We start from the raw sequence: 23079 nt of genomic DNA, 5'->3' as shown, positions 1-23079 counted from the left end.
CTTCTAGCAAACCTCCATTTTTGGCCTTTGGTTCTTTTCAACGTACTGTGGCTTCTTTATTTGCAACTACGCTAATTTGCGCTGCGCTTGGTGTATTGCGTTGGTTGATATTTAAATGAGATGTTGCGTCTGTGTACTTTAATTTGCGCATTGTTAGTAAATCACCCGCAGAAATTTCCCCTCCCATCGACTCTGTTTTGGAATTGCGCTCTCGCGGTAATTTGCCCCGTTTAGTAAAACTGGCCCTATGTGTATATTTTATATATACTGTACATATAAAGTGGTTATTGAGTCAACTTGTTATTAATTATATATGCATAAAAAAATATTTTTTTAAACATTTTTTGTAATTGTTCCTATTTCTTAATTTGTATAGTCAAATCATTCACCGTCAACCTTTCAGTGTTTACACATCAAAGCAAACTCTTTGAGTGAGAGCATGTACGTGTATGGACATCTAACTCTTTACTGCTTCTCCTTCACATTCTTTAAGATTAAGAGAGGACATTTTTGGCTTCACGTTGAGAACATCATCAATCATATCTCCATTTTAGGAAACACTCAGCCTCTGAGATTCCAGAGGGTTGCCAGGTCTCTGGCTGGCTGGTGTTGGCTCCTGACCTGCAGCAGGGCACTGTCCAGAAGCTGTCTTCTTTGCTTAGTCTTCTCCAGGATAGTCCTCCAGCGCTGATTGAGGTTCTCCAGCTTGTTCTGTAGACCTTGTGCCTCCTCTCCAGCACTGGAATCAATGAGGTCACTGCCGGCCTTATTCACCGCCTCCACCGTGGTCTTATGGGCCAGCACATCATTCTGTAACACCTACCGAATGGAAAGAAATGACAATACATGAGATGTACTGAGCGGTTCTACGGCTCAGTAACCGCATTATGAGCTTGTTTTCACTGTGACGTACATGGTGCTTTGCGAGCTCGATCTCGATGGCTTTGGGGTCACCGCAGGCCTTCCTCTGTTCACTAAGCAGCTCTTCGGTATGAGTGAGCCAAGCCAGAAGTTCATCTAAAGCATGCTGGAACTGCCCTAGAGCCAACAGCGCTCCCTCCAGCTTGTGCTACAAGAGATCAGGACACACAGCGGTCATTAATGCTATGAATGCTTAGTGTGCTGGACATGTGAGTCAACCAGTGGTGTGCATTTGGGGCTGGACTTCTTTTTGATAGTCTAAAGTTCTTTAAGAACAGTCTGTATTACTCGAAAATATATCAAATGTAACCCTGGACCACAAAACCACAAACTTTTTTTGAAATTCAGATATATACATTATCTGAAAGCTGAAAAAAATAAGCTTTGATGATTGATGTATGGCTTGTTAAGATAGGACAATATTTGGCTGAGATACAAGTATGATCTTTAATTAATATCCTAATGAGTTCTGGCATAAAATAAAAATCTGTAATTTTGACCCATACAATGTATTGTTGGCTATTGCTACAAATATACTCCTGCTACTTTTGACTGGTTTTGTGCTCCAGGCTCACAAATGCATTTCAATGTCAAGTTATTTAATGATTTAATTCTGTTCTGTTCATGTCATAATGCAAACCTAATGTGTCATAATAAAATAGGCCCATATTATTCATTTAATTGCTGTGAAAATTAATGTATAAAATAATATAATATAATATACAGTCTGATTAAACCCAAAAGCCTTCATTTTGTATGAAGGAAGACCTTTGACTATCTTTGAGTACTTTACAGCAGTGCTTTACTACTTGTGCATTTGATGACATTTCTTTAAATGCTTAAATTTCCCTTATTAGGATAAATCAAATTTAAACTGATCAATTAGTGCAATTATCTAAAAAAGAATTACTTAATACAATTAATCAATAAATGCATCTGGCCTAGACATGAAATCAATTGTTCCTATTTGTTTTCATACAAATGTATAGTCTTTCTGGTCACACCTCATTTCTAAGAAGCCAATCAATTCCCAGTGTATAGAATCTGCTACTTTTTTGAATTCCCTGTTGCACTCTGGGATAGATCATATTACAGACACAAAATGGGTCCTTCTCAGTGCCTGACCTGTCTGTTGATAATCTTTTTATCCAGGCTGTCCCAGAGCATTTTCAGCTCATTCATTGGCTCCAGAATGGGAGAGCGGTCAGCTTCCTCTACCACCTTCTTCAGCAGCAGCCCGGCCTGATGGTTCAGCCTTTCCATCTCGATCTGTAGCTGGTACGCACCACCTTTGAACTCCTTCACACACGACAGCAAAGGTTACATCAGAATACTGTTTCACTATGGCTGCATTTACACAGCAATGATTAATGCAATGATCCGATATTTAGATTTTTGTTCTCCCTCTTAGCATTCACTAAAGACATATCTGACTGTCTTTATGATAACATACTGCAGGCTAGTGTGTGTGCCACTAATACATTTTTGTAGGAATCATGTACAAATAAAATCTTGGGCTAAAAGCATGTTATTTCACCTGTAAGCCATTTAAAAACATGAATGGTTAAACATTTACAATTGTGCAAGCTTAAACCAACTGTGAAAGATGAAGCAAATGAATGGCTCCGTGTAAACACAGCTGCTGTGTGGTCTATCAGCTCAATTGTACTCACGAAACAATCAGAAATAAAAGAGGCTGGAGATAAATAGCTCTACACTTTGATCTGGATCCACTATGATTTTGACAAAAAGCAAAGCGTCATGGCTATGAGAAAATCTCCCACACTCAAGCAGGAAATCAATACCTTCAGCTCCTCGATCTGCTGTTTAACAGTCTCCAGGTCCGTGCCCACGGGCGACATCGAATCCAGTTTGCCTTCCATAATATCCACTGAGTCAAACATGTTCTGTCAGGGAGGAGAAAACTATTGTCACAGGCTGCACAACATCCGCACTTTGCATCGAGTCGAGTTTCACTTATAGCCCCGATACAAATGTGGCTCAGGTGACAGTGAAAATGAACAAAACTTAACCACACCTAAACCAATTCTACTCAAACCTTGAGTTTTGGGCAAACAAGTGCAACTGGTTAATATTCACAATGATCCCTTAGAAAAGACTTGATGAGAATAAATGGGAAATAAAACTTATTCAGCTACCAGGGTGAATCATTTGCTTAGCATGATTAAAGTAGGGCATGTTCTTGATCTGGTTACGCTATGAAAATGACAAAAAGTACTTTTTTCTCTCTCTCTTTCAAAGTCTCCACGTACACTCTTGGTACCAGCCTGGGCTGAATCACGTCACATGAACACTGTTTTTTCCCTCATGAGCACATTCAGCATGATAGCAGATCAGACTATGCTGACTACATACTAGCTCCAGAAGTTTCCCATGACTGAACGAGCAGACAGATCTGTGGTCAGAGTCATCAGGAGGGTAGTGGTCTGTGTGTGTCATATTTACCTGGAGACTGTCCTGGAACTGCACCGCAGCCTGCATGGCTTCCTCTAGAGTCTCTACTCTCTCTTTCCATGTCTTATTCAGGGTTTCCCAAGCCGAGTTCACCTGAGGGACGTATGAGATGTGGTCAGACATACAGTGTGACGCCAACTCTGACTCATCCAGCAATTCAGTTACACCAGGAACACTTACATCCCGGGTCTAAAATTAACAATTTAACAAAATTACCATCATAACTTATCTTCTGTAGAATGCCTTAATTTTGTTTTATAATTATTGTATTCATTCTTTTTTAAACTGAATGGAAAATTTCTCACTCTGAAGAACCAGTGCAGACTGGTTCTTCATATATATATATATATTAAAAGCATTTAAAAAGCTTCCAATGTTTTCAAAACATGCAAAAGCAATGCTTACAAAAATGTACCATGTTAACCATAATTTACTAGAATGGTATTTCGACATAAACTATGATCGCGTTTCTCTGAGGGAAGCATTTAATCTCCTATGACATCATTACCTCATCTATACTTTTCTTGATCACTGGTTTATCAGGTTCTCCACACGCTGTCATGAGCTCCGCCCCCAGATTCTGGACCACATTCAGTTCCTCCTGCAGCCCGTCGATCTCTTCTCTAAAGCACTGTGAAGCAAAACAGCAATATTGAAGATGTTTCTATAACAAATTCAAGATTCAAAAGCTGAATCAATATCAAACGTCTGGTTCTGAAGCCTCCAGACCTCCACAGACTCTTGCTGTTGCTTGACCACTGAAGGATCGACTCCAGGCTCCTCCTGCTCATTCAGGAGATCAAGCGTGTCTTTGATGGTGACGATGAGAGCGCAGTGATCACACCAGAACTTTTCGGCTAAGTCCATGACATCCAGGAGCTTGGCCTCTCTTTCCTCCAGAAGAGCTTGGATGTCATTCCATAGAAACACCATCTGGTCCAGCTTATCTCTAACAGCTTCAAACAAAACAGAAGAACACATTTTATCACTATGCTTTAAGACAAAGTAGTCACTCAAGCCCAGATCTCATACGCTGAGATGACAAAAGCACAGTTACCTTTGGCCGAAAGGTCCTTGTCTGCTACTTCGGAGCGAGCGATCATCTCCTCTCCTCGCTGCTTGAGGGTCTCATACGACGGCTGAAGTTTCTCCAGGTCTACATTCACAGCTTTGTTCTCTGATATCTGCTCACGGATCTTCTCCACCTCAACAGAGATGGATGGAGGTTGACGCAGGCGTTCGGCGATGCGCTCCAGAGACTCCAGCATGGGGTCTATCTTATCGTGAAACTGTGGAGATCATTGACAAGCAGAAATGTTGCAAAAGACGTCATTTACATACTTAGGTTTTGAAGGTATGGTAGCAACAGCTTGCAAATATTTAATAAAAATGTCATAATTTACTGATTCTCAAGTTGTATAAGATTTGATTCTTTTTTCTTGTGTAGAACATAAAATATGGTAATTTGAAGAATGTTGGTATCCAAAGAGTTGCTGGTAACTTAATAAAACTATGGAAGTCAATGGCTACCAGCAACTCTTTGGTTACCAACATTCTTCAAAATATATGTTTTTGTGTTGAACAGAAGGAAAAAAATCATACAGGTTTGGAACAACTTGAGGGTGAGTAAATGATGACCAAATTTTTGGGGTGAACTGTTCCTTTAACCAATGATACAAAAAGGCAGAATACAACCCCAATGAAATACTGCAATGCACCTGAGTGGATTTGGAGATGGCCTCGTCCAGGGCAGCAGCTCTGTGCTTGACGTCGACTTTAAGCTGGCTGTACAGTTTGTCTGTGGCCTCATATTTTGCTCTGATTGGCACTCCCTCAGTGGGACTCAACTCTACCAGCTGAGGTCCAGTTTTATTCATCTTGTCAATGTGTGGCTTGTGCTCTGCTATCAGCTCCCTCATTTGCTGAAGATGGAATGTTTAATATCATCAGAATAAAAAGCAGTGGATTTTTCATAACATAAAAAAAAAAAACTGTTAAAGTTAAAAAACAATCCGACAACATATCATGCAGATCTCAAATAGCATCTCAAATGGCCACTGATTTACATAATATTTGATCCTCTTAGCCATTCTAATGAAGCACTAAGCCATTTGAGGCGCTGCATTACCGTGATTTTCGCACAAGGCAAAACCGTAAACCATTACATGCAAATTCACAGTCACGAACAGCATATTGCTTTAATAAAATAGCAAACAGAAGTGTCCTTATGTCTACAATTTCTTATAACACATCTACACTGGAAGAATCACCTTATCACCTCACACTAGATATTGTATGTTTACATGCACTAGTTTTTGTAAAATGCATCACAGCACTGCTGTGTGAAGTTGAATCAGGTTGAGATAATAATCAGATTCAAGAGTTTACACTTCCTGTTGATTGGATTATTTTGGGTTTACACCACTTCTTTTAATCAGATCTAAATGCATTTGGATCGATTGAGGTGCAGGCAAAGGTTTTCAGTCTTACCCTCAGCTCCTCTTGTTGCTGTCGAAGTGCTTCGTACTCGATAGCCGGCTGGGACAGCTGAGTGAAGGTAGTCCTGGTCTCCTGCAGCCATGGCCAGAGTTCATCGTACGTCTCCCAGAACTGGCAGGCTAGAGAATGAGCTCTCTCCAGCTGCAGACAGCGCTCTGAATTCAGCTGACTAACCACACTGTATTTCTCTGACAACGCCTGGAGCTTCACCTGCATGACACCACAGTGACTTTAGTCCTAAAACTCTACTGCACACAGATTTGGCTCAGTTTTTTTTTACATCTTCATTTATTTACCCTCAATTCCTGCTTCTCTGCCTCATCTTTGTTATTCATAATGGCCTCGCCGGACTTCACGATGTCATCCACGGCATCTTTATGTCTCATAATGTCCATGGAGAAGCTCTGGAGGAGAAAGTGTGTTTTAGGCAATGTGTGCTTTTTAATGTACTGTGTGTTTCTGTGATTCTGTGACAGCGCAGGTTAGAGACGACCACATGAACACACGACTGACCTTCTGAGCCTGCAGTTGAGCTGTGGTCTGCTCCGGCTCAAGCCTGACGTCCCCAACACAAGACAGCTTCCTCTCTGCCTCGGTCAGCCACTCGAGCTCAGTGGTGGCTGCCTGCTCAAACTGCACATCAGGGAAAAAGCATTCAAGCACTGTGCATATCACTTTTCTATATACCTTACAGTATTTATGCAATTCAGCGTAGATTTATGTCATAACATTTAAGATACAGAACTTAATATTACATTAAAATAAACCATTACAGTGAATACTAAGATTAGCTATGTAGACATATTAATTTAATGTTCATATTGAACGGCTTCTTCTCCAGTCCACCCAGATAATAAATGGAAACACATCTGCAAAATCATATTTGAGCTCGTTAACATAATCCCCCACATTTACATAACAAAACATATTGAATATCTGGGCAAATGAATACAGATTGTTATACAGAGGAATGATTGGCCCATGCAGCACGCATTAACAGAAAAAGCAAGAATACTCTCCAGGTGTTTTACAAGCAAAGAAATTAGCCAATCAGGTCATTTGCATATATAAGTCTAAAAATAGCATGTTTAATTCCAAGAGCGCAAAATGTTCAACAAACATTGACTAACATTATAATTAGACTCATAAAGTCACAAAAATGCATACTATTCCTCTTTATAATATCCAAATGACCAAACTTATTAATAATCATAATAATTCAAATGCATCATATATTATTTTACACACCTAGACGAGTCAGCTATGCATGAATTCATTAAGTCTTCTCACAGCACAAACAGACTAATGTGATGCAAATGTAATCAATCTGGGTCACACTCCATTAGTATTTTATGTAAATATCATCACGGCAGCACAAGAGGATAAATTAAGTTTGAATGACTATAAAGCACTAAGAATTAGCACCACAATAAGGCCAATCACCCTTGGCAGCAATCGCAGGCGCTACATTGTTTGGGCGCTTCAACAAACTTCATTGTGAATCTTCCTAATAGAAGGGTGGTGTTATTTTCTCAAGCAGCTCAGAACCACCGTACCTGCTGGGATTTTAAGATGGCAGCTCCAGTCTGGTCTACATGCTGTGTAATGGTATCGCTGGCCGTTCTGTAGCGCTCGTTGTCATCTGTGACCATCCTGTCCAAACCTTCTCTTGCTCGCCATGGAACGAGTTCCAGCAGAGCGCTGCTTACTTCATTAAGAGAGTCTACCAGTGGCTTCTGATCCTTAACCTCCTTCATCAGTGTCTGGATGTGACAAGTAAAGAAGTAGTTTACATCAACCAAATCTGACAATATTTGAATATTGAAATCGTTAACACTTTCCATTTTCAAATATTCTTTCATGTTTCTTTTGTGTGTGTGTGTTTATTTTAATTAAATATTTGTTTTTGGTAGCACTTTACAGTTTCCTTGTTATATACTTACTACAGTAAATTATGCCTAATATCAAGCAACTACACCCTAAAAAAAACCCAACCCCAATTAAGTATGGACGTTGATTAATATAACTCAGTAATTATGTGTGTAACACTGTAACAATGACACCTTAAAATACAGTGTACTGTAAACTCGTTAATTTTTTAGCCAGTGTGTCATTTTCCAAAATTAAACTATATCACTTATTAAACTTCAAAGTTATATCGCCATCAACATTAGGGTGGCCATCTGTCCGGTTTTAGATCCAGTTTTGTAATACCATGTCGGCCTTCCAGCACTGTCGTACACTAATGAAAATGAGTGAGTAAATAAATAAACATATAGACTATGTTTAAGTTAATATTAGGTGACATACATTTTAGACAACATTTTGTAAATATCTGCTTCTTATATCTTCCAGCAGAGCCACTGTTTCTCCTATCAACACAGTGATGTTTCAATCCTGAATGATTCAGCATATTTGAACAAATCAGGTGAGTCAATGACCTATTTGAAGACAGTCACTTGCTTCATTCTTAAATGAATCAGCCGTTTTGAATGAAATGGTAGAATGAACTTGCTGCCACCAACTCAATATATTTTATATTAAAAATATGAACCCTGTAACATTATTTATGCAATTGTAACTGTAGAGTAGATGCATTCATGACATCTCTAAGCTGCATTAAACAGATTGCATGAACACATCTAATTACCGCTTCAGATGCAGCTTCTGTGCCAGCTCTGCAGTGCAAAGGTGGATTTTGTTAATACTGATTTAATTTGACTGGAAAACAGCCCTATTCTAACTGTATTTTTAACATATTTAAGAACTTGCAGGTAGTAAAGAGAACATGCATTTAAAATGGTAAGAAAAGTTGCCCTTATAAATTAAAAAAATATAAAGTTTTTCAGTTTTTATTCTGGCTTCAGAAAATCATGCAAAGTGTCACCCTTTTTGATGTTATAGAAATGTAACACCTTAATCAACATCAGCCATGAAGAAACAGCTTCATTGGAGTTACACTGGATTTTAATTTTTCAATTATGTTTGATTCAAAGTCAGCTTTGCCTTATCTGTTTCTCCTAAAATGTATTTTTATAGAGGTATACAATTGGATTTCAAATCATTTGGTTTGGCAAATCTATGCACAATGAGGGGGAGACTTACAAAACTCTGTTTGTTTGGTACTTTAGATACGTAGCAGAAACACTTGAGATCTCAGCTGCAGCACTGACACTTACTTTCTGCCTCTCTTGTAAGCAAGTGAGCTGCTCTCCGACCGGCTCTTGAGCTTTAAACATGGCCAGCTCAGACTCGACCTTCTCCAACCAGGAGTTCAGCTCCTCATGTGTGTTTTGCAGTTTTGTGGCAAGAGACAGGGCTTTGTCCAGAGTCTTTGAAACATTGTTGCTCATTGTGTTGATCTCTGAATACCTCGTCTTTATTCCATCTAGTTTACCTTGGATGACAACAACCTCATCGCCTGAATGAAAGTGCACACACACAATACAGACATTCATACAGTTTCAGAGCATGGACAACATTTCTTTTAACAGGAAACCTTCTAAATGTTGACCCAGGTTATGAAAATATTAAAATAATTGTTATTGCAGTTGTTACATAATCAACTATACAAATATCAATCAGTTAGCTATGTTTTTTTGTTTGTTTTTTGTTTTTATCTCACCTGTGGTCTGTTTCAGCAGTTCTAACCCATTAAGGATGGCTTGTTCAATATTTTGTTTCCTCGACTCAATGTCTTCATGAAGAGCCTGAACATTGAAACATACATGAGTCACAAGCATCTTCAGACAGAGTGAAACAAAATCATACCACACCACTGAAGACAAAGAAATTAAATGAACATAACAGGGGAAGGAAGCCTTAAGAGGAGGAGCGTGTAAAGTACCAGCTGCTCAGCATGCTGTTTAGCGAGCACGGCCGTCGTGTAGTCTTGGATTGAGACTTCGCTCAGTTTGCCATGCACCTCATCGAGCCAGGTCATTAGGGCCACTTCATCCTCCCCAAAGAGCTGTGCATTAGCCAGGGCCTGCCGCAATAACTCGGCCTTCTGGCGGCAATGCTCCTGCAGCTCGATATAGCTGCTGTGCATGTTGTCGAGCTTTGCCTGCACCAGCTCCTTGTCATCCACACAGCTGACCGTCCGTAGAGACTGGCCCAGACTCATGGCCTGGTACAAGATCTTACCACGGCCCAAAACCTCCTCCTCTAAAGCCTGATTACCATGGAAGTCACATGACCAGGGTGCAGAAACCATAATAACAGAAAAAGAATGGGTCAAATGAGAACACAAGGAAGAACAACAGAAATGTAGGGAAAATGGGCAATGGATAAAAAAAAAGTAACACACGATGGAAAAAAAAAACTAAACATGGTCATTGGCCTATGCCGTCGCTACAGACAGTTCTGTACCTTATGCTGATAAATTTGCTCCTCCAACTTGGATGTCTGGGTGCCGATGGGCTCTGAGTTGCCTAGTCTTTTTTCGGTAGCTGTTAGCCACTCCGTCAAAGGCTCAAGGGTCTCATGGAATTGCTGTGCCACCACCAAAATATTCTCCAACTGCTTTTGCCTGCCAAGAGAACATCGCAATTAGTTTTATTGCTGGACATGATTGGGTTTAATTATACTGTACCGGCATATGCTAAAACACAGTCCTTTACCCATGAAAAAGACAAATGATATCTTACGAGCAGAGCTGGAAAATAAGAACTGATTTTTATTTAGAGCTAAAACCTAAGATTTGTCCATCAAAGTTTTTTTTTTTGTCGTTTTCAATCAAAATGATAAGAGTGTATTCCTATTTGACTTGTCAACAATGGACACATAATTTCAAAATGTAGCAACAGATTTGCAGTAAGTTTTACCTGTTCTCAGCTTTCTTAAGAAGGTCGTCCCACCTTTGCCCCAGGCATTCAATCTCTCTCGCAATCTTCTCCTTATCAACAGTATCAGCTAAGTCAGTCACCTTCCGTCCCTCCATCTTAATCAGCTCCACCATAGCTCTCCGGTCATCCAGCAGTCTCTGCAAAAGCTAGACAAAGCCAGCAGAAACAAACAGAGGTATGTAAATCCAAAAGATAGATTTCACATCAGTGAACTGATTCTCATTGAGGATAAAGTTGAAGCATTTCGGCCATCATACCTTCTGCTCTTGTATCTGTGCTTTCACCACTTTGAATTCTGCTGATGGAGGCTTCTGATTGGCCACCAGCTCCTCCGTGTCCGTGAGCCAGCTGAGAAGGGACTCCAGTGCATCCTGGAACCTGCCACAGTGCAGCAGGGCTTCATGAAGCTGTGCAGATCGCTCTGCAACCTGAGGAGATCACAAATACAGCAGTTTTAAGGAAACTACCTTAAAACTATAGCTTGGCATTCTGGCTTTACTCCATTTGTTAGTGTAGCATCTCACACTACACCGCTTTTTGTAATAAAACTTCGATATTGGAAAAGCTACACTATTTTACAGACTATTCCTTAACTACTGAGAAGGTAATGACATCACTATTTGGTAGTTACTCACCGACACTGGCAAACATTATGATTGTTATCAAAACATTATGAGCATTCCAGAGTGCAGTGGACAAAGAAATCAAACGATTCATGCATGATATTGCACCTCTTCAACTGAAAAGTAAAAGTTTTTTAAACTAGATGAAGAGTGGGTCTTACTTTTTTGTTGAGGGTGTTCCATCTGGTGTTGACCTCCTCTAGATCCTGATCAAGATTTTTGGTGCTGGTGCCTTTGGCAGCATTTTGGATCAGTGTATGGCCCAGAGTGTTCAACTCCTGCAACTGGCTCTGCAGTGACTCAATGACGTCTTTTTGGAAAACCTGTATGTGATAAATACAGAAGAACACTGAAAACCCATAGAAAAATTTAAGCTATTAAATTTTCACAATATTCAAGCAATAATTAAAGTCACTCTTTCAAAGCTAAGAACACTTAATTTAGTTCTCAGTATTGGTTTTCAGTTAAGAATCAAATTTATCTTAGATGTTTCTCTTAAAATTCATTATCAGAAAAAAACAATGAAACAAAAATGGCTTGTTGAGATCCAGTAAGTGGACCAAGATACAAAATAAATGTGTTTAGCATAGTGGCTCCTACTACAATCCTATTCAGGGGACCAACATCCAAATCATAAGCTAGAGGCTAGCTTTGTTGGTCTTTTCAGCAGGGTAACTAGATATGTTGTAGCCAGCAGCCTTACAAGGTCAGGCTCTTCCACTAAAATGGGCACTATGTGCACTCTAACGCCAGTCAACTGGTTGCTGTGAGAGGCTGCTACTCGGTTACAGCCAGCTGTGCACAATCACAACATCTGAGTCACTGACCAGCAATCACAATAAACCTAATTCAGCTTTCTCCTAATATGATAAATGCGGAATGGCACTAGCCAGCCTCCCAGGAAACACTAATCAAACGATCAACATTCGCTGGCTATTTTGGTGTACCTTGGTGGAAGTCAAGGCTACAAGTTCCATCTGCGAACATTCGCCTATTGATGTTAATAGACTCTCTATGTCTTCATCGTCCACGTGTTTTATTCCATTGGAGAAACCTGCCTCTCTTTCAACTGACAGCAAGAAATCCTCTAAATCTGCCATTTTGGAGTCCGTAACTCTTTGCTCGCATTCATAACACTTTTCGTCCTTGGTTACATGTTGCTCTAGATTCTGCCGGCAATGTGAAAGAGTCTTTGGTTCTGTCACCACAACACTGAGGAGCTCACAGTCATCCTGCGAACAAGTGTTTTCAAGAAGTTCAGCTGTGGGTAATTCCTCATATCCTGAAAATGTCGTGGAGTTATGCGTTTTACTACTTGACTCTGCCAGCGTCCTGATATTTATATCTGGACAATCGCTATCGGAAACAGCACGTTGACCCACACTGAGGTCTGAGTTGTATGTATTGTTACGTTGTTGGCTTCCAAGCGTCGATGCGTCCGTGTAATACAGTGGAGTGGGTAATCTGTCTTTCATTGGGGAGAAGGGGAACTCTTCCTGAGCGGAGCTGAGAGAACACCCTGGCTTGAGGTCCCCTGATATGTGCACCCCCTCAGTAGAAGAAAGGCTTCTTGTGCCAGGCCCAGGTCGCCTCTGGGCTCGTGTGTTTCGCTGTTCTCTCTCCACAGTGGGACTACACAGACCCGAGTCACCTTCTGAGGTAAGAGAGTTTGTCATACTGCTTCCTCTTCCCCCTCGACCCAACCCGTGTTGGCCCGGTCTGTCATTGCACAGCGTTCCGCTGCAGCTGCCGTACTCGCTGAGGTTTGCGGGGGCGAAGGTCCGCCAGGAACGGCGGTGCTGAGCCGGCTCCCTTTTCTCGCCCGCTGGCCGAGGCTTACACAGCATGGTGTCCGCACCCCGGATAATATCTCCATTAAGCTTCAAGCCATCGAACACGACCCGCTCATCCAAACGCACTGCCTCCCTGCTGCGGAGCTCAAAGGCACTGGAGGAGGCCAAGACGCCGTTCCCACAGAGTGCGCTCATGTCCAGGGTGCGATGGCTATATGGTAAAGTGCCGACTAAGTGCCTTGAGGCCAGGCTGCCCTTAGAGCCCGAGTCGATTTGCTCATTCAGACGCACTGTGTCATAAATGGACCTCTGGGGAACGTAACAGTCATCGATGTTGAGGTCCTCCTCCTCTCCTTTGCCCACACAAGAAGGGTTCTGCCGCAGACAGTCTGGTCTACTCAGAGGTTTGCCCATTATGACAATCACTTACAAATGACTTATAACAATGAGGTAAAGCTTTTCAGTACAACGATCCTTAACAGACATGAAAACATCAAAGAAACTTTTAAAAAGCCATAGGGGAGTCTTTACTTTTGCAAATAACTCGGAAACACTTTACACCAAAGAAGGCGTAAGGAAATAATAAATACAACCGTAACATAAATCATATCATTTTTTGAAGAACAATAACAATACCACAAAAATACTATACATTTTATAACATTTCTTTTATAGAGGTGGTGAAAATAAAGTTAATGAAATAATATTTTTTTTTTGTTATTTCTAATATACATCACTTCTTCCTCTTATACATCCTTTTCCAAAATGACAATCCTGCTGGTTTGCATTTCTCCCCATTGTCACAACTTGTCATTGTTGCTTGTTTCCTTAGTTCTTTATAACTCCATCAGGGATGTCATCCAGTGCTTGGAATTTTAGAATTTCCTGAGAACTCCTGTACAGTTATCCACACAGAGGTATCCCGTATGCATAATGGTGGCATATCCCGATACAAATCCTCAAATCTGGGGAAACAAAGCCATAAGCTCCAGGAGAAACAAAAAGCCGCTCCTGCTTCTCTTGCGGTCCAACCGGCAATGACAGACACCCTCCTGGCACAGGGCTTAAGGCCCCGCCCCCCTCACATTATTCAGGCAACATCTGCCACAGCTCCATTTGTGCGGTGGCCGGCTCATGCTGATTGGTAGACGCTTGACCCTCTTTATATTCTCCCCTTCTGTCTCCGTGTCCCATTTGACTTAACTTCTTAGTGTGCTTCTGCTCTGACAGCAGCTCTCCTCCTCTTGTCAGGGGAGGGCAGAGAAAGAAAAAAAGTAAAGCTACAAAAGCAAACGGCACCCTCTCAGATGACATCACACAAGGCAGAAATAGATATGCTTTCTGCTCTCTTGCCCTCTTCGTCCCTTGTTTCTCCTCCTCTCTGCTTGGTGTTTTGGAGCCATGGAAGAGCCTGTAGAGTCTCATATACAGAAGAATGCTGAGGGAGGAACTGGATGGGGGTAATGAAACACCGTAACCTGTGCCAAGTGAATGACAGGTCTTTTTTCATGGCAAGTGGACAAGGTGGGAGAAGTATTGGATTGAAGGGTAGAATGGATAAAGAATGCAGTTTGGTTTCTGGTACTTGTCAACTTAACTTGTCAGATAATCTCTGGATACTGTCTAATCCCCTTCAAAGTAAACCTCACAGTTTATGTTCATTTTTGCTGGGCCATACATGGGGACCAATAATTTTTGTCAGTCATTGAGCACCAGCTCATAACTACGTGAAATTTAGCAAAAACTTCCCAGTTAATCATTCAGCTTAAATCACCTCAGGAGTAGTTAATAGGCAATTGTGCACAAGTAAAAATTACATTTTGAGTTTTATATATATATATATATATATATATATATATATATATATAAATAATCACCTAATCTAGGTGATTCATGTGTTGTCTTCTGTGACATTTTAGCATTGCTGCCGAGAGTGTAGGGAGTAGTGTACTTGTCTGGGAATCAGTACACAAACTTTTTGAGTTAGCAAAAAGAGGAAATCAGGAAGCTAAAAGAGGTGAAGAGGTTAAAGATATGTGTGGGATTCGAAGAGGGGTGTTTTGAAATAATCCAGGCCGAGAATTAAGAAAGGCAAAACATTTGTTTTTATACTTCCAAGGTCCAAGTCTCTAATGTCTCCAAGACGTGTTTACTGCTGTTGACGCCACATAGACATCTCATGAAGCAAATAAAAGGGATTTATCTTTCGATGACGCCATTTATTTGGATGAACTTGACCATTTGCTGTGCTTTACAGCTGCTTGATTTTGTGGCTTTATTTATAAAAACGAGCAGAATTTCTGTGCAATTCGTTTATAAATCCATTCTTATGTTAAAAGTGACAATTTACGTAAGCATGACTTTACAAACTATTTACACAGAAGTCTGTAGCCCTTGGAGTTTTGACCAAGCATTTGCACATGGCAAAAAACTTGCAAGCCAGTCTTTTAAATGTGGATGAACAAATTATCTGATCTGATGTTAAATGCATGAAACCATTCATTTAAAATCAGACATGATGGGAAACAATGCCTGTCTGTGCACAGAAACAAGACAGGGATGTTCCCCATCCAAAAAAAAATTATCTCTGTCAACAAAATCTCTCACCATTCACACGAACAATACCCACAGGCACTGAAACGCAGAACTATTATTTAGATGAGAACAAAGGTTTCGTTGAAGAAGAAAAAAAATTCCTCTGGCAATTGAGGGTTGAGATACGTTGGGCCAAAAACGTTATCTCTCTCTCTCTCTTTGTCAATGTCCCATGCAACATGATATCAGTGAAATAACAACTTCATCATAATGCAACAATGTGCATAAGTTCTAGTGCTCTGCTTGTGGAGGGTTTCAGGTTCCCTCTGGGGCGTTTCTACGGTGAGTCAGGGTGATGAGTCAGCTCAACACTGGGGGCTCACAAAGACCCTTTTCCCATCATCACCTATGGAATTACAAATAGCTATGATTCAAGAGCCAGAAATTCCCACAGGTTCACAGGAGACATTCATGTCATGTCTAAGTAGTGGAAAAGAAGACTCTTGAATTCCCAAACATCTCCTGCAAGGGTAAACCTCACCGTCATTTCCGACATACAGCTTAAGTCCTTACATATTAGGTTTAGTCACAAATGAATCCACTGAACTGAAGAAAAAAAAAAGAAATAAGGATAAACAAGCAACTTCACACGTATATTATTAAATTACAGAACCAGATTTAAAGGGAAAAAAATAAAATCTCTGCCAGTCTTTGTGTTTCATGATCTGGGTCATTTTCCTGAGTTTAATGGCCGTATCAGTGAGAACAAAGCTGATTTTCCAGCAGCAGCTGATGTAGCAGTGATCATCCATCCAGACATTGAAAAGAACAAAAAGAATGGGGGAGCCCGAACATCAAGGGGCCACATGATCGACCGAACAGCGGCAGCTGATGCTTTATCACAGCGTATGGGTGTCCATGCTTGATTCATATGCACGTCCAGATATAGGTTAAGCTTCCTTCAGCTTCAAGCATTTAAAGGCTTTCTGGATGATATTTTATCCCACTTTAAATCTTGACAAAGGTTTTAACCAGGACTGATATTGTAAATATCACATTATGGGCAGTGTTCGTACATACCGTGGACTTTAGGGCAGCCCACCTTGTTTTTTTTTTAATAACCGGCGGGGGGGCTCTTTGCATTGACATGCACTAAACATGAGTGGAATGAATTTGCACCGCAGCGCCCCCACACCTTGATGCTCATGACAAGAATAGCATGTATAATTATCTTTATTGAGCTGAATTAGGTTTAAATCGCCGTCATGCATGAATGAATGATATTTTTATAATTTTACACATAATAATCAACGATGATCACATTACACAAAACTGAAATTGCAGACGGGAGATGGCGGCCTCCTGTGGCGACAGGGAGAAGAGCAGGACCCGGACTCATGATAATACCCCTCCTTTAAGGAACAGCTTCCAGACGTTCCCCAGGCTCCATCCAGGGGGACGTCAGAGTGGGGGCGGAACAGTGGGATGGGGGGGACCAGGTCCGTGTGCTGGAGAGGGACCTGGGACCTGGGGCAGCGCCGGCGGGATGGAGACCCAGGGCAGAACCAGCGGCCACCACAGCAGTGTGTGTGGAGCTGCCACCCTGGAGCGGGCAATGGCGGGCTCCACCGCTTCGGGGGGGCACATCAGGGTGGGGAACATCAGCGGACACCGCCGCCTCGAGGGAACTGTGAGCAGACGCAGCCACTTTGGGAGGCTCTTGAAAGCCAAGATGGCGCCGCTTTGTTCGGACGCCGTCCAGGTCGCTTCGCTAAGATTGTGTTTTTATTTACTTTTTTACTTAGTTTTACTTTCTCTTTTTACACATCTCACATCGGCACTGATCACCTATAACAAAGAAACACTTTTGCACATTGGAAACCGCTACACCAACCTGTTTCAGGACACTTTATCCAGGAATCCAGCATGGCCTCTGGAGATTCTTCGGAACGCAGAGATGAACAATAACCCCCTGAGGCAAAGGATCAAGAAACACCGCGGGAAACACGCTGGGATTCGAGATAGACTCAGGAAAAGGGCTCACAGTCCTCCCCTTCCGAGCATTCTGCTCGCAAATGTCCAATCCTTGGAGAATAAGATGGACGATCTTAGAGCCAGGATTAGTTTCCAACGGGACATAAGGGACTTTAACATCCTTTGTTTGTCAGAAACGTGGCTTTCGTCCATGGTCCCAGACACTGCTGTAATGCCAAGTGATAACTTCTCTGTTTTTCGGACGGACAGAACAGCAGAGGCCGGTAAATCCAGGGGTGGAGGAGTGTGTTTCATGATTAACAAGAAATGGTGTGATCCCAGGAATATCTCCATTCTGTCGCGTTCCTGCTTGCCTCATCTGGAACATCTTTCCATTATTTGCCGCCCAGTTTATCTGCCCCAGGAGTTTTCATCGATCATAGTTACTGCTGTGTACATTCCACCACAGGCGGACACCGGCTTGGCTTTGTCTAAACTTCGCGATGTGCTCAGCGGCTAATTAACAAACATCCTGACGCTGCCTTTATCATCGCGGGGGACTTTAACAAAGCTAACCTCAGACTGGTCATGCCGAACTTTCACCAACATGTATCCTATCCAACTAGAGGACCAAACACACTGGATCATTGCTACACTCAGTTCAAGAATGCCTACAAAGCGCCACTCACAATTTTTTCTAACACCGGAATACAAACAAAGGCTCGTTCAGGATCCTCCGGTGCAGAGAGTAATGACGCGCTGGTCCTCCCACTCAGAGGCTATGCTGCAGGCGGCTCTTGATGATGTCGACTGGGACATGTTCCGGGCGAGTTCTTCTGACGTCAGCGAGTTCACAGATGTAACATTAAGCTTTGTAAACATGCTAACCGAGCAAGCTACAGAAACAATAACGATAAGGACATTCTCCAACCAGAAACCGTAGGTGGACAGAACAATCCGTGCTGCGGTTAACACACGCACTGAGGCTCTTCTGACCGGGAATATGAGCGAATACAAAGCATCGTGCTATGCTCTCCGACGCGCAGTAAGAGCCGCTAAACACAGATACAGAGAGAGAATTGAGTCTCATTTCCAGCTGAATGACTCTCGACAGATGTGGCAGGGACTGAGGACCATCTGTGCCTTCGGAAACGAATCCTCCGCAGAGGTGAGAGCAGATCCGTTGCTGGCCGACGAGTTAAACACCTTTGATTGCAACGGCGGCAGCGCGTCTCTGCCGTCCAGTGCGTCAGGAAGCAGCAGGCAGAGCAGCGATGATCCTGTAATCACTGTGTCGGAGGATGAGGTTCGGAGGGCGCTAAAGAAAGTGAACGTCAGGAAAGCAGCCGGCCCTGATGGGATAACCGGCCGTGTTCTGAGGTCCTGCGCTGATCAGCTCGCTGGTTTGTTCACGTCTATCTTTAATGAGTCCCTTGCTACCTCCGTGGTTCCCACCTCATTTAAAAAATCCATAATAATCCCTGTGCCTAAGAACAATAAACCCTCTTGCCTGAATGACTATCGCCCAGTTGCCCTCACATCTATAGTCATGAAGGTTTTTGAGAGACTTGTAAAGAGCCACATCTGCTCCTCCGTCCCTGATACTTTGGACCCTCTTCAGTTTGCCTATCGCCCAAACAGATCTACGTACGATGCCATCTCTCACGTCCTCCACTCTTCCCTCACACACTTGGACAGCAACAATGGGAATTATGTAAGGCTGCTATTCATTGACTATAGCTCAGCTTTCAACACTATAGTCCCCATCAAGCTGGCTTCTAAACTCACAGACCTCGGCCTAAACTCCTCACTCTGTGACTGGATTCAAGACTTCATCACCGGCAGACCTCAAGTGGTGAAAGTTGGCCAGTTCACCTCAAACTCCATCACCCTGAACGTAGGAGCCCCACACGGCTGTGTCCTAAGTCCCCTGCTCTACTCTCTCTACACGCATGACTGCGTGTCCTCTCACAGCTCCACACCTATTATCAAATTCGCTGATGATACTGTGGTTCTGGGCCTCATCTCCAACAACGATGAGACCGCATACTTGGATGAGGTAGAGAGACTCATATCATGGTGCTTCGTGAGTGAACACCGTTGTCTTGGGAGGAACGTGAGCGGTCACCATCGCCTCGGGAGCTTTGTGAGCGAACACCGCTGTCTCGGGAGGAACGTGAGCGGCCACCATCGTCTCAGGAGCTTCGTGAGCAAACACCGCTGTCTCGGGAGGAACGTGAGCAGTCACCATCGCCTCGGGAGCTTCGTGAGCGGACACCGCTGTATCGGGAGGATAGTGAGCGGTCACCATCGCCTCGGGAGCTTCGTGAGCGAACACCGCTGTCTCGGGAGGAATGTGAGCGGGCACCATCGCCTCGGGAGCTTTGTGAGCGAACCACGCCGCTTGCACCGACATCAGCGGGGGTTCCTGCCCGCTGCGTATCAGTCCATGATGCTCTGGGAATGGGCGCGAGGTGCTGGGTGTGGCCGACGAGGCTTCTGATGCCCCTTGGATCGCCGCATCGGGAGAACTGTGAACGGGCTCCGCAGCTAACTCCACCCTGACGGCCGAGCCGCTCAAATGCAGAGCCAGGTCTATGTAGTCCTCCAGCGACTCCTCGGGGGTCCAGTATGGCATCAGCGATTTGAAGAGCTCGGCCAGGCCTCCGTAGAAGAAGACCATGAGACAGGTCTTCTCAATAGCCGACCGGCGAGCCACTCCAACGAAGTCCCTGCCATACTCCTCAATGCTCTGGTCTCCCTGGCGGAGATTGAGCAACCTCCCTGCTGGACCATGGATGCTTTGTGAATTCTGTCACGGAACGCTGCCAGGGTGCCGTGGAAATGACAGAGTTTGGGTCCAAGTGCAGGTAAGGATCTCCTTTTAATCAACAAAAAGGCCAAAACAGCAAAAAACAAAACAATATAGGAACGGGATACACCAAAAGGCAACTATAATTACACAATGCCTGTATCCCCTGAGTAGAATAAACACTAACGCAATTACACTTAATTCACCCAGACAGAGCAGCGGGAGTGTGGTGTATAAGTAGTCCATGATAATGGGGAACAGCTGGGAATGAGAAGTGTTTACAGGTGTGTGTAATGTGACTGGTGTATGAGGTTATGGGAGATGAGTCCGGGAGGACGGGAGATGTCAGCTTCCTGTGGCGATAGGGAGAAGTGCAGGACCCGGACTCATGACATCTCGTTATAAAGTTATGTATATGACAGAAGTTATTAATGTTCTGCATTTCTGTTTTGAGCTGTGCGCGCTGAAGATGACCAGTAGAAAGCATATGATAGCAGGTTTTTAATCAATGGGATTTAACTCATCATTTATCTCATATAGAATACTCTTTTTTATTTATACAACATAACGTTATATTAGGACTTCTAGGTTACCTGCAAAAAATACCCCGAATGCACGTGAACGTATCTGCGCGGCTCTGAATGAACTCTTTTTGTGGACGCGTTCTTCACGCAACAACGCTCGTGCTGAAGAGATAATCACCGTTGAAGAGTTTTACTGCAGCGTAACTCAATCAAATGCATCTTATACGAGATGAATAATATATACACAATATATATAAACTGGCTGAAATGTTTTGAAATCACTTGTACCCAGGGGCGTCATGCACTCATTATTTTTGAGGGGGCACGAGTGAGGGGAGGTTTGTCATGTGACACACAGCAGCCACAATAGCACTTATGTTCTTATGTTTTATTATTTTTTTTTTCCTTTTTATTCTAAACATTCCCAAACGCATTAACTATATCATGAAATATCTCGATTCTCACCTTTATATGTTAGTTGATCTATAGTGGACGAAGGTTAAAGTAGCCTAATAATGTAATCTGTTACCTATGTATAAAAAACCTGTCTGTTTACTTTAGTAACACATATGGGCGTCATGCCATAACATAGTTTTAATACGACTGACTTTATATTTAATGTGAATTAACATTGAAAGTTAATATGAATAAAAACATTGTAAGTTAGGTTACTTATCATAACAGTTTCATTGTACAGAAAGAGAGCAAAGAACATTTACATTATCAAAGAGCATTTTCACTGACAGTCTAGAGTTCAAGCACTCTTAAAAACTCCCATTGAAATCACTGTGAAATTAATATCTTACAGATTCATAAACACATCTGCACTTTATTGTTTCTAACGAGAGAATTCTCCAGAAAAACACCTCTGATTGGTCATTGCACTCATAAGGTAAACAGCATCGTGTGTGATTGGTTATAATGCGCAGTACTGTAAAAACGAGTCTGTCTCTGGCTCAGAGCCAGCCAGCGAACACAGATTTTAATTTATCAGCTGATAATATGACACGCTGAACGATCTAATCACACTGGTGTGATTGTATTAAATATAGAAAATATTAATCAGCTATTTTTAGTCTTTTGGAAGCTGCATTGAAAATCCACTTTGCTCAAAAATCTGAGTCGAATCAGGCTCCTCCTATCGAAGCATCAAATCTAAGACTATTCCGGGTCACCCCTATATCACATTGTTGTCTTCAGCAGGTTTTCTATGGTGGTGGTGATGGCGCAGTGGATAAGACACATGCCTTTGGTGTGAGAGACCCGGGTTCGAATCCACTGTGAGACACCAATGTGTCCCTGAGCAAGACACTTAACCCCTAGTTGCTCCAGAGGCGTGCGACCTCTGACATATATAGCAATTGTAAGTCGCTTTGGATAAAAGCGTCAGCTAAATGAATAAATGTAAATGTAAATCACTGTTGTAATAACACTTATACAGTACAGTATTATCAGTAACACAGTAACACAATACAGTATTATCCATCCTAATATTTGCTTTGATTTCCTTTAGTAGTAATTAGACTATAACAAGAACAGAGAAATCTACTCCAGGTCTTTGGTTTATGATAAGAAACACACTGCGTTGCCATAACAAAAGAAAAGAAAGAACACTTTGCTCCAGTATTTGGGGGAATAAGCTACATGTTTGAGCACCTGAACAATCCAGAAATTCCTGCAGCAGCATACTATTCCAAATGATGTACCACTTGAAATATTGAGTAAAAAAGGTCCAAGAATCCAAACTGACCAAGACAAAGATATAATTTTTGAGAGATGAGGTCAACTTCTCTAAAAATATTGCTGGTTAATTACAAGTCAATCGCTATCGTTTGCATCTGTGATGCAGAAAATCATTTCAAATCACCTCTCAGTTTGTCAAAACAAAAATCACTACAGTGAGACGAACAGAAATTGTTGTGCACTATACACTTCTGCTTTGAGCGTATAACTGTCAACAGTTTTTTTTTTTTTTTTTTAATAAAAAAAAATATTTCCTGTGGCAATTTGAAACTAACAATAAAGGCATGTTTTATTAAACCCAGAACATTAATTTAAAGATTCTGATAGAAACAT

General features: G+C 42.1%; 1 protein-coding gene across 1 annotated transcript in view; it reads right to left on the bottom strand.

The window, feature by feature from the left end:
• LOC306882057 (dystonin-like) overlaps positions 1-23079 on the bottom strand; it is a 166645-nt gene that overhangs the window by 28444 nt on the left and 115122 nt on the right. The window contains exons 55-74 of the mRNA XM_079436492.1: positions 11527-11688; positions 11000-11170; positions 10722-10888; positions 10267-10426; positions 9743-10069; positions 9521-9605; positions 9075-9316; positions 7452-7658; positions 6409-6528; positions 6192-6299; positions 5887-6105; positions 5115-5318; positions 4454-4685; positions 4126-4352; positions 3905-4027; positions 3388-3489; positions 2727-2828; positions 2047-2220; positions 914-1069; positions 622-819 (exon numbers count right to left, since the gene is read on the bottom strand). Of these exons, the coding sequence (XP_079292618.1) occupies positions 622-819; positions 914-1069; positions 2047-2220; positions 2727-2828; positions 3388-3489; positions 3905-4027; positions 4126-4352; positions 4454-4685; positions 5115-5318; positions 5887-6105; positions 6192-6299; positions 6409-6528; positions 7452-7658; positions 9075-9316; positions 9521-9605; positions 9743-10069; positions 10267-10426; positions 10722-10888; positions 11000-11170; positions 11527-11688 (3486 nt within the window). The remainder of the gene's footprint in view (positions 1-621; positions 820-913; positions 1070-2046; positions 2221-2726; positions 2829-3387; positions 3490-3904; positions 4028-4125; positions 4353-4453; positions 4686-5114; positions 5319-5886; positions 6106-6191; positions 6300-6408; positions 6529-7451; positions 7659-9074; positions 9317-9520; positions 9606-9742; positions 10070-10266; positions 10427-10721; positions 10889-10999; positions 11171-11526; positions 11689-23079) is intronic.

The sequence above is a fragment of the Barbus barbus genome (genome assembly GCF_936440315.1).
Source record: "Barbus barbus genome assembly, chromosome: 16".
In the NCBI taxonomy this organism is placed as follows: Eukaryota; Metazoa; Chordata; class Actinopteri; order Cypriniformes; family Cyprinidae; genus Barbus; species Barbus barbus.
The sequence above is the reverse complement of the archived record's forward strand: the minus strand, read 5'-3'. Positions and strand labels throughout refer to the sequence as shown.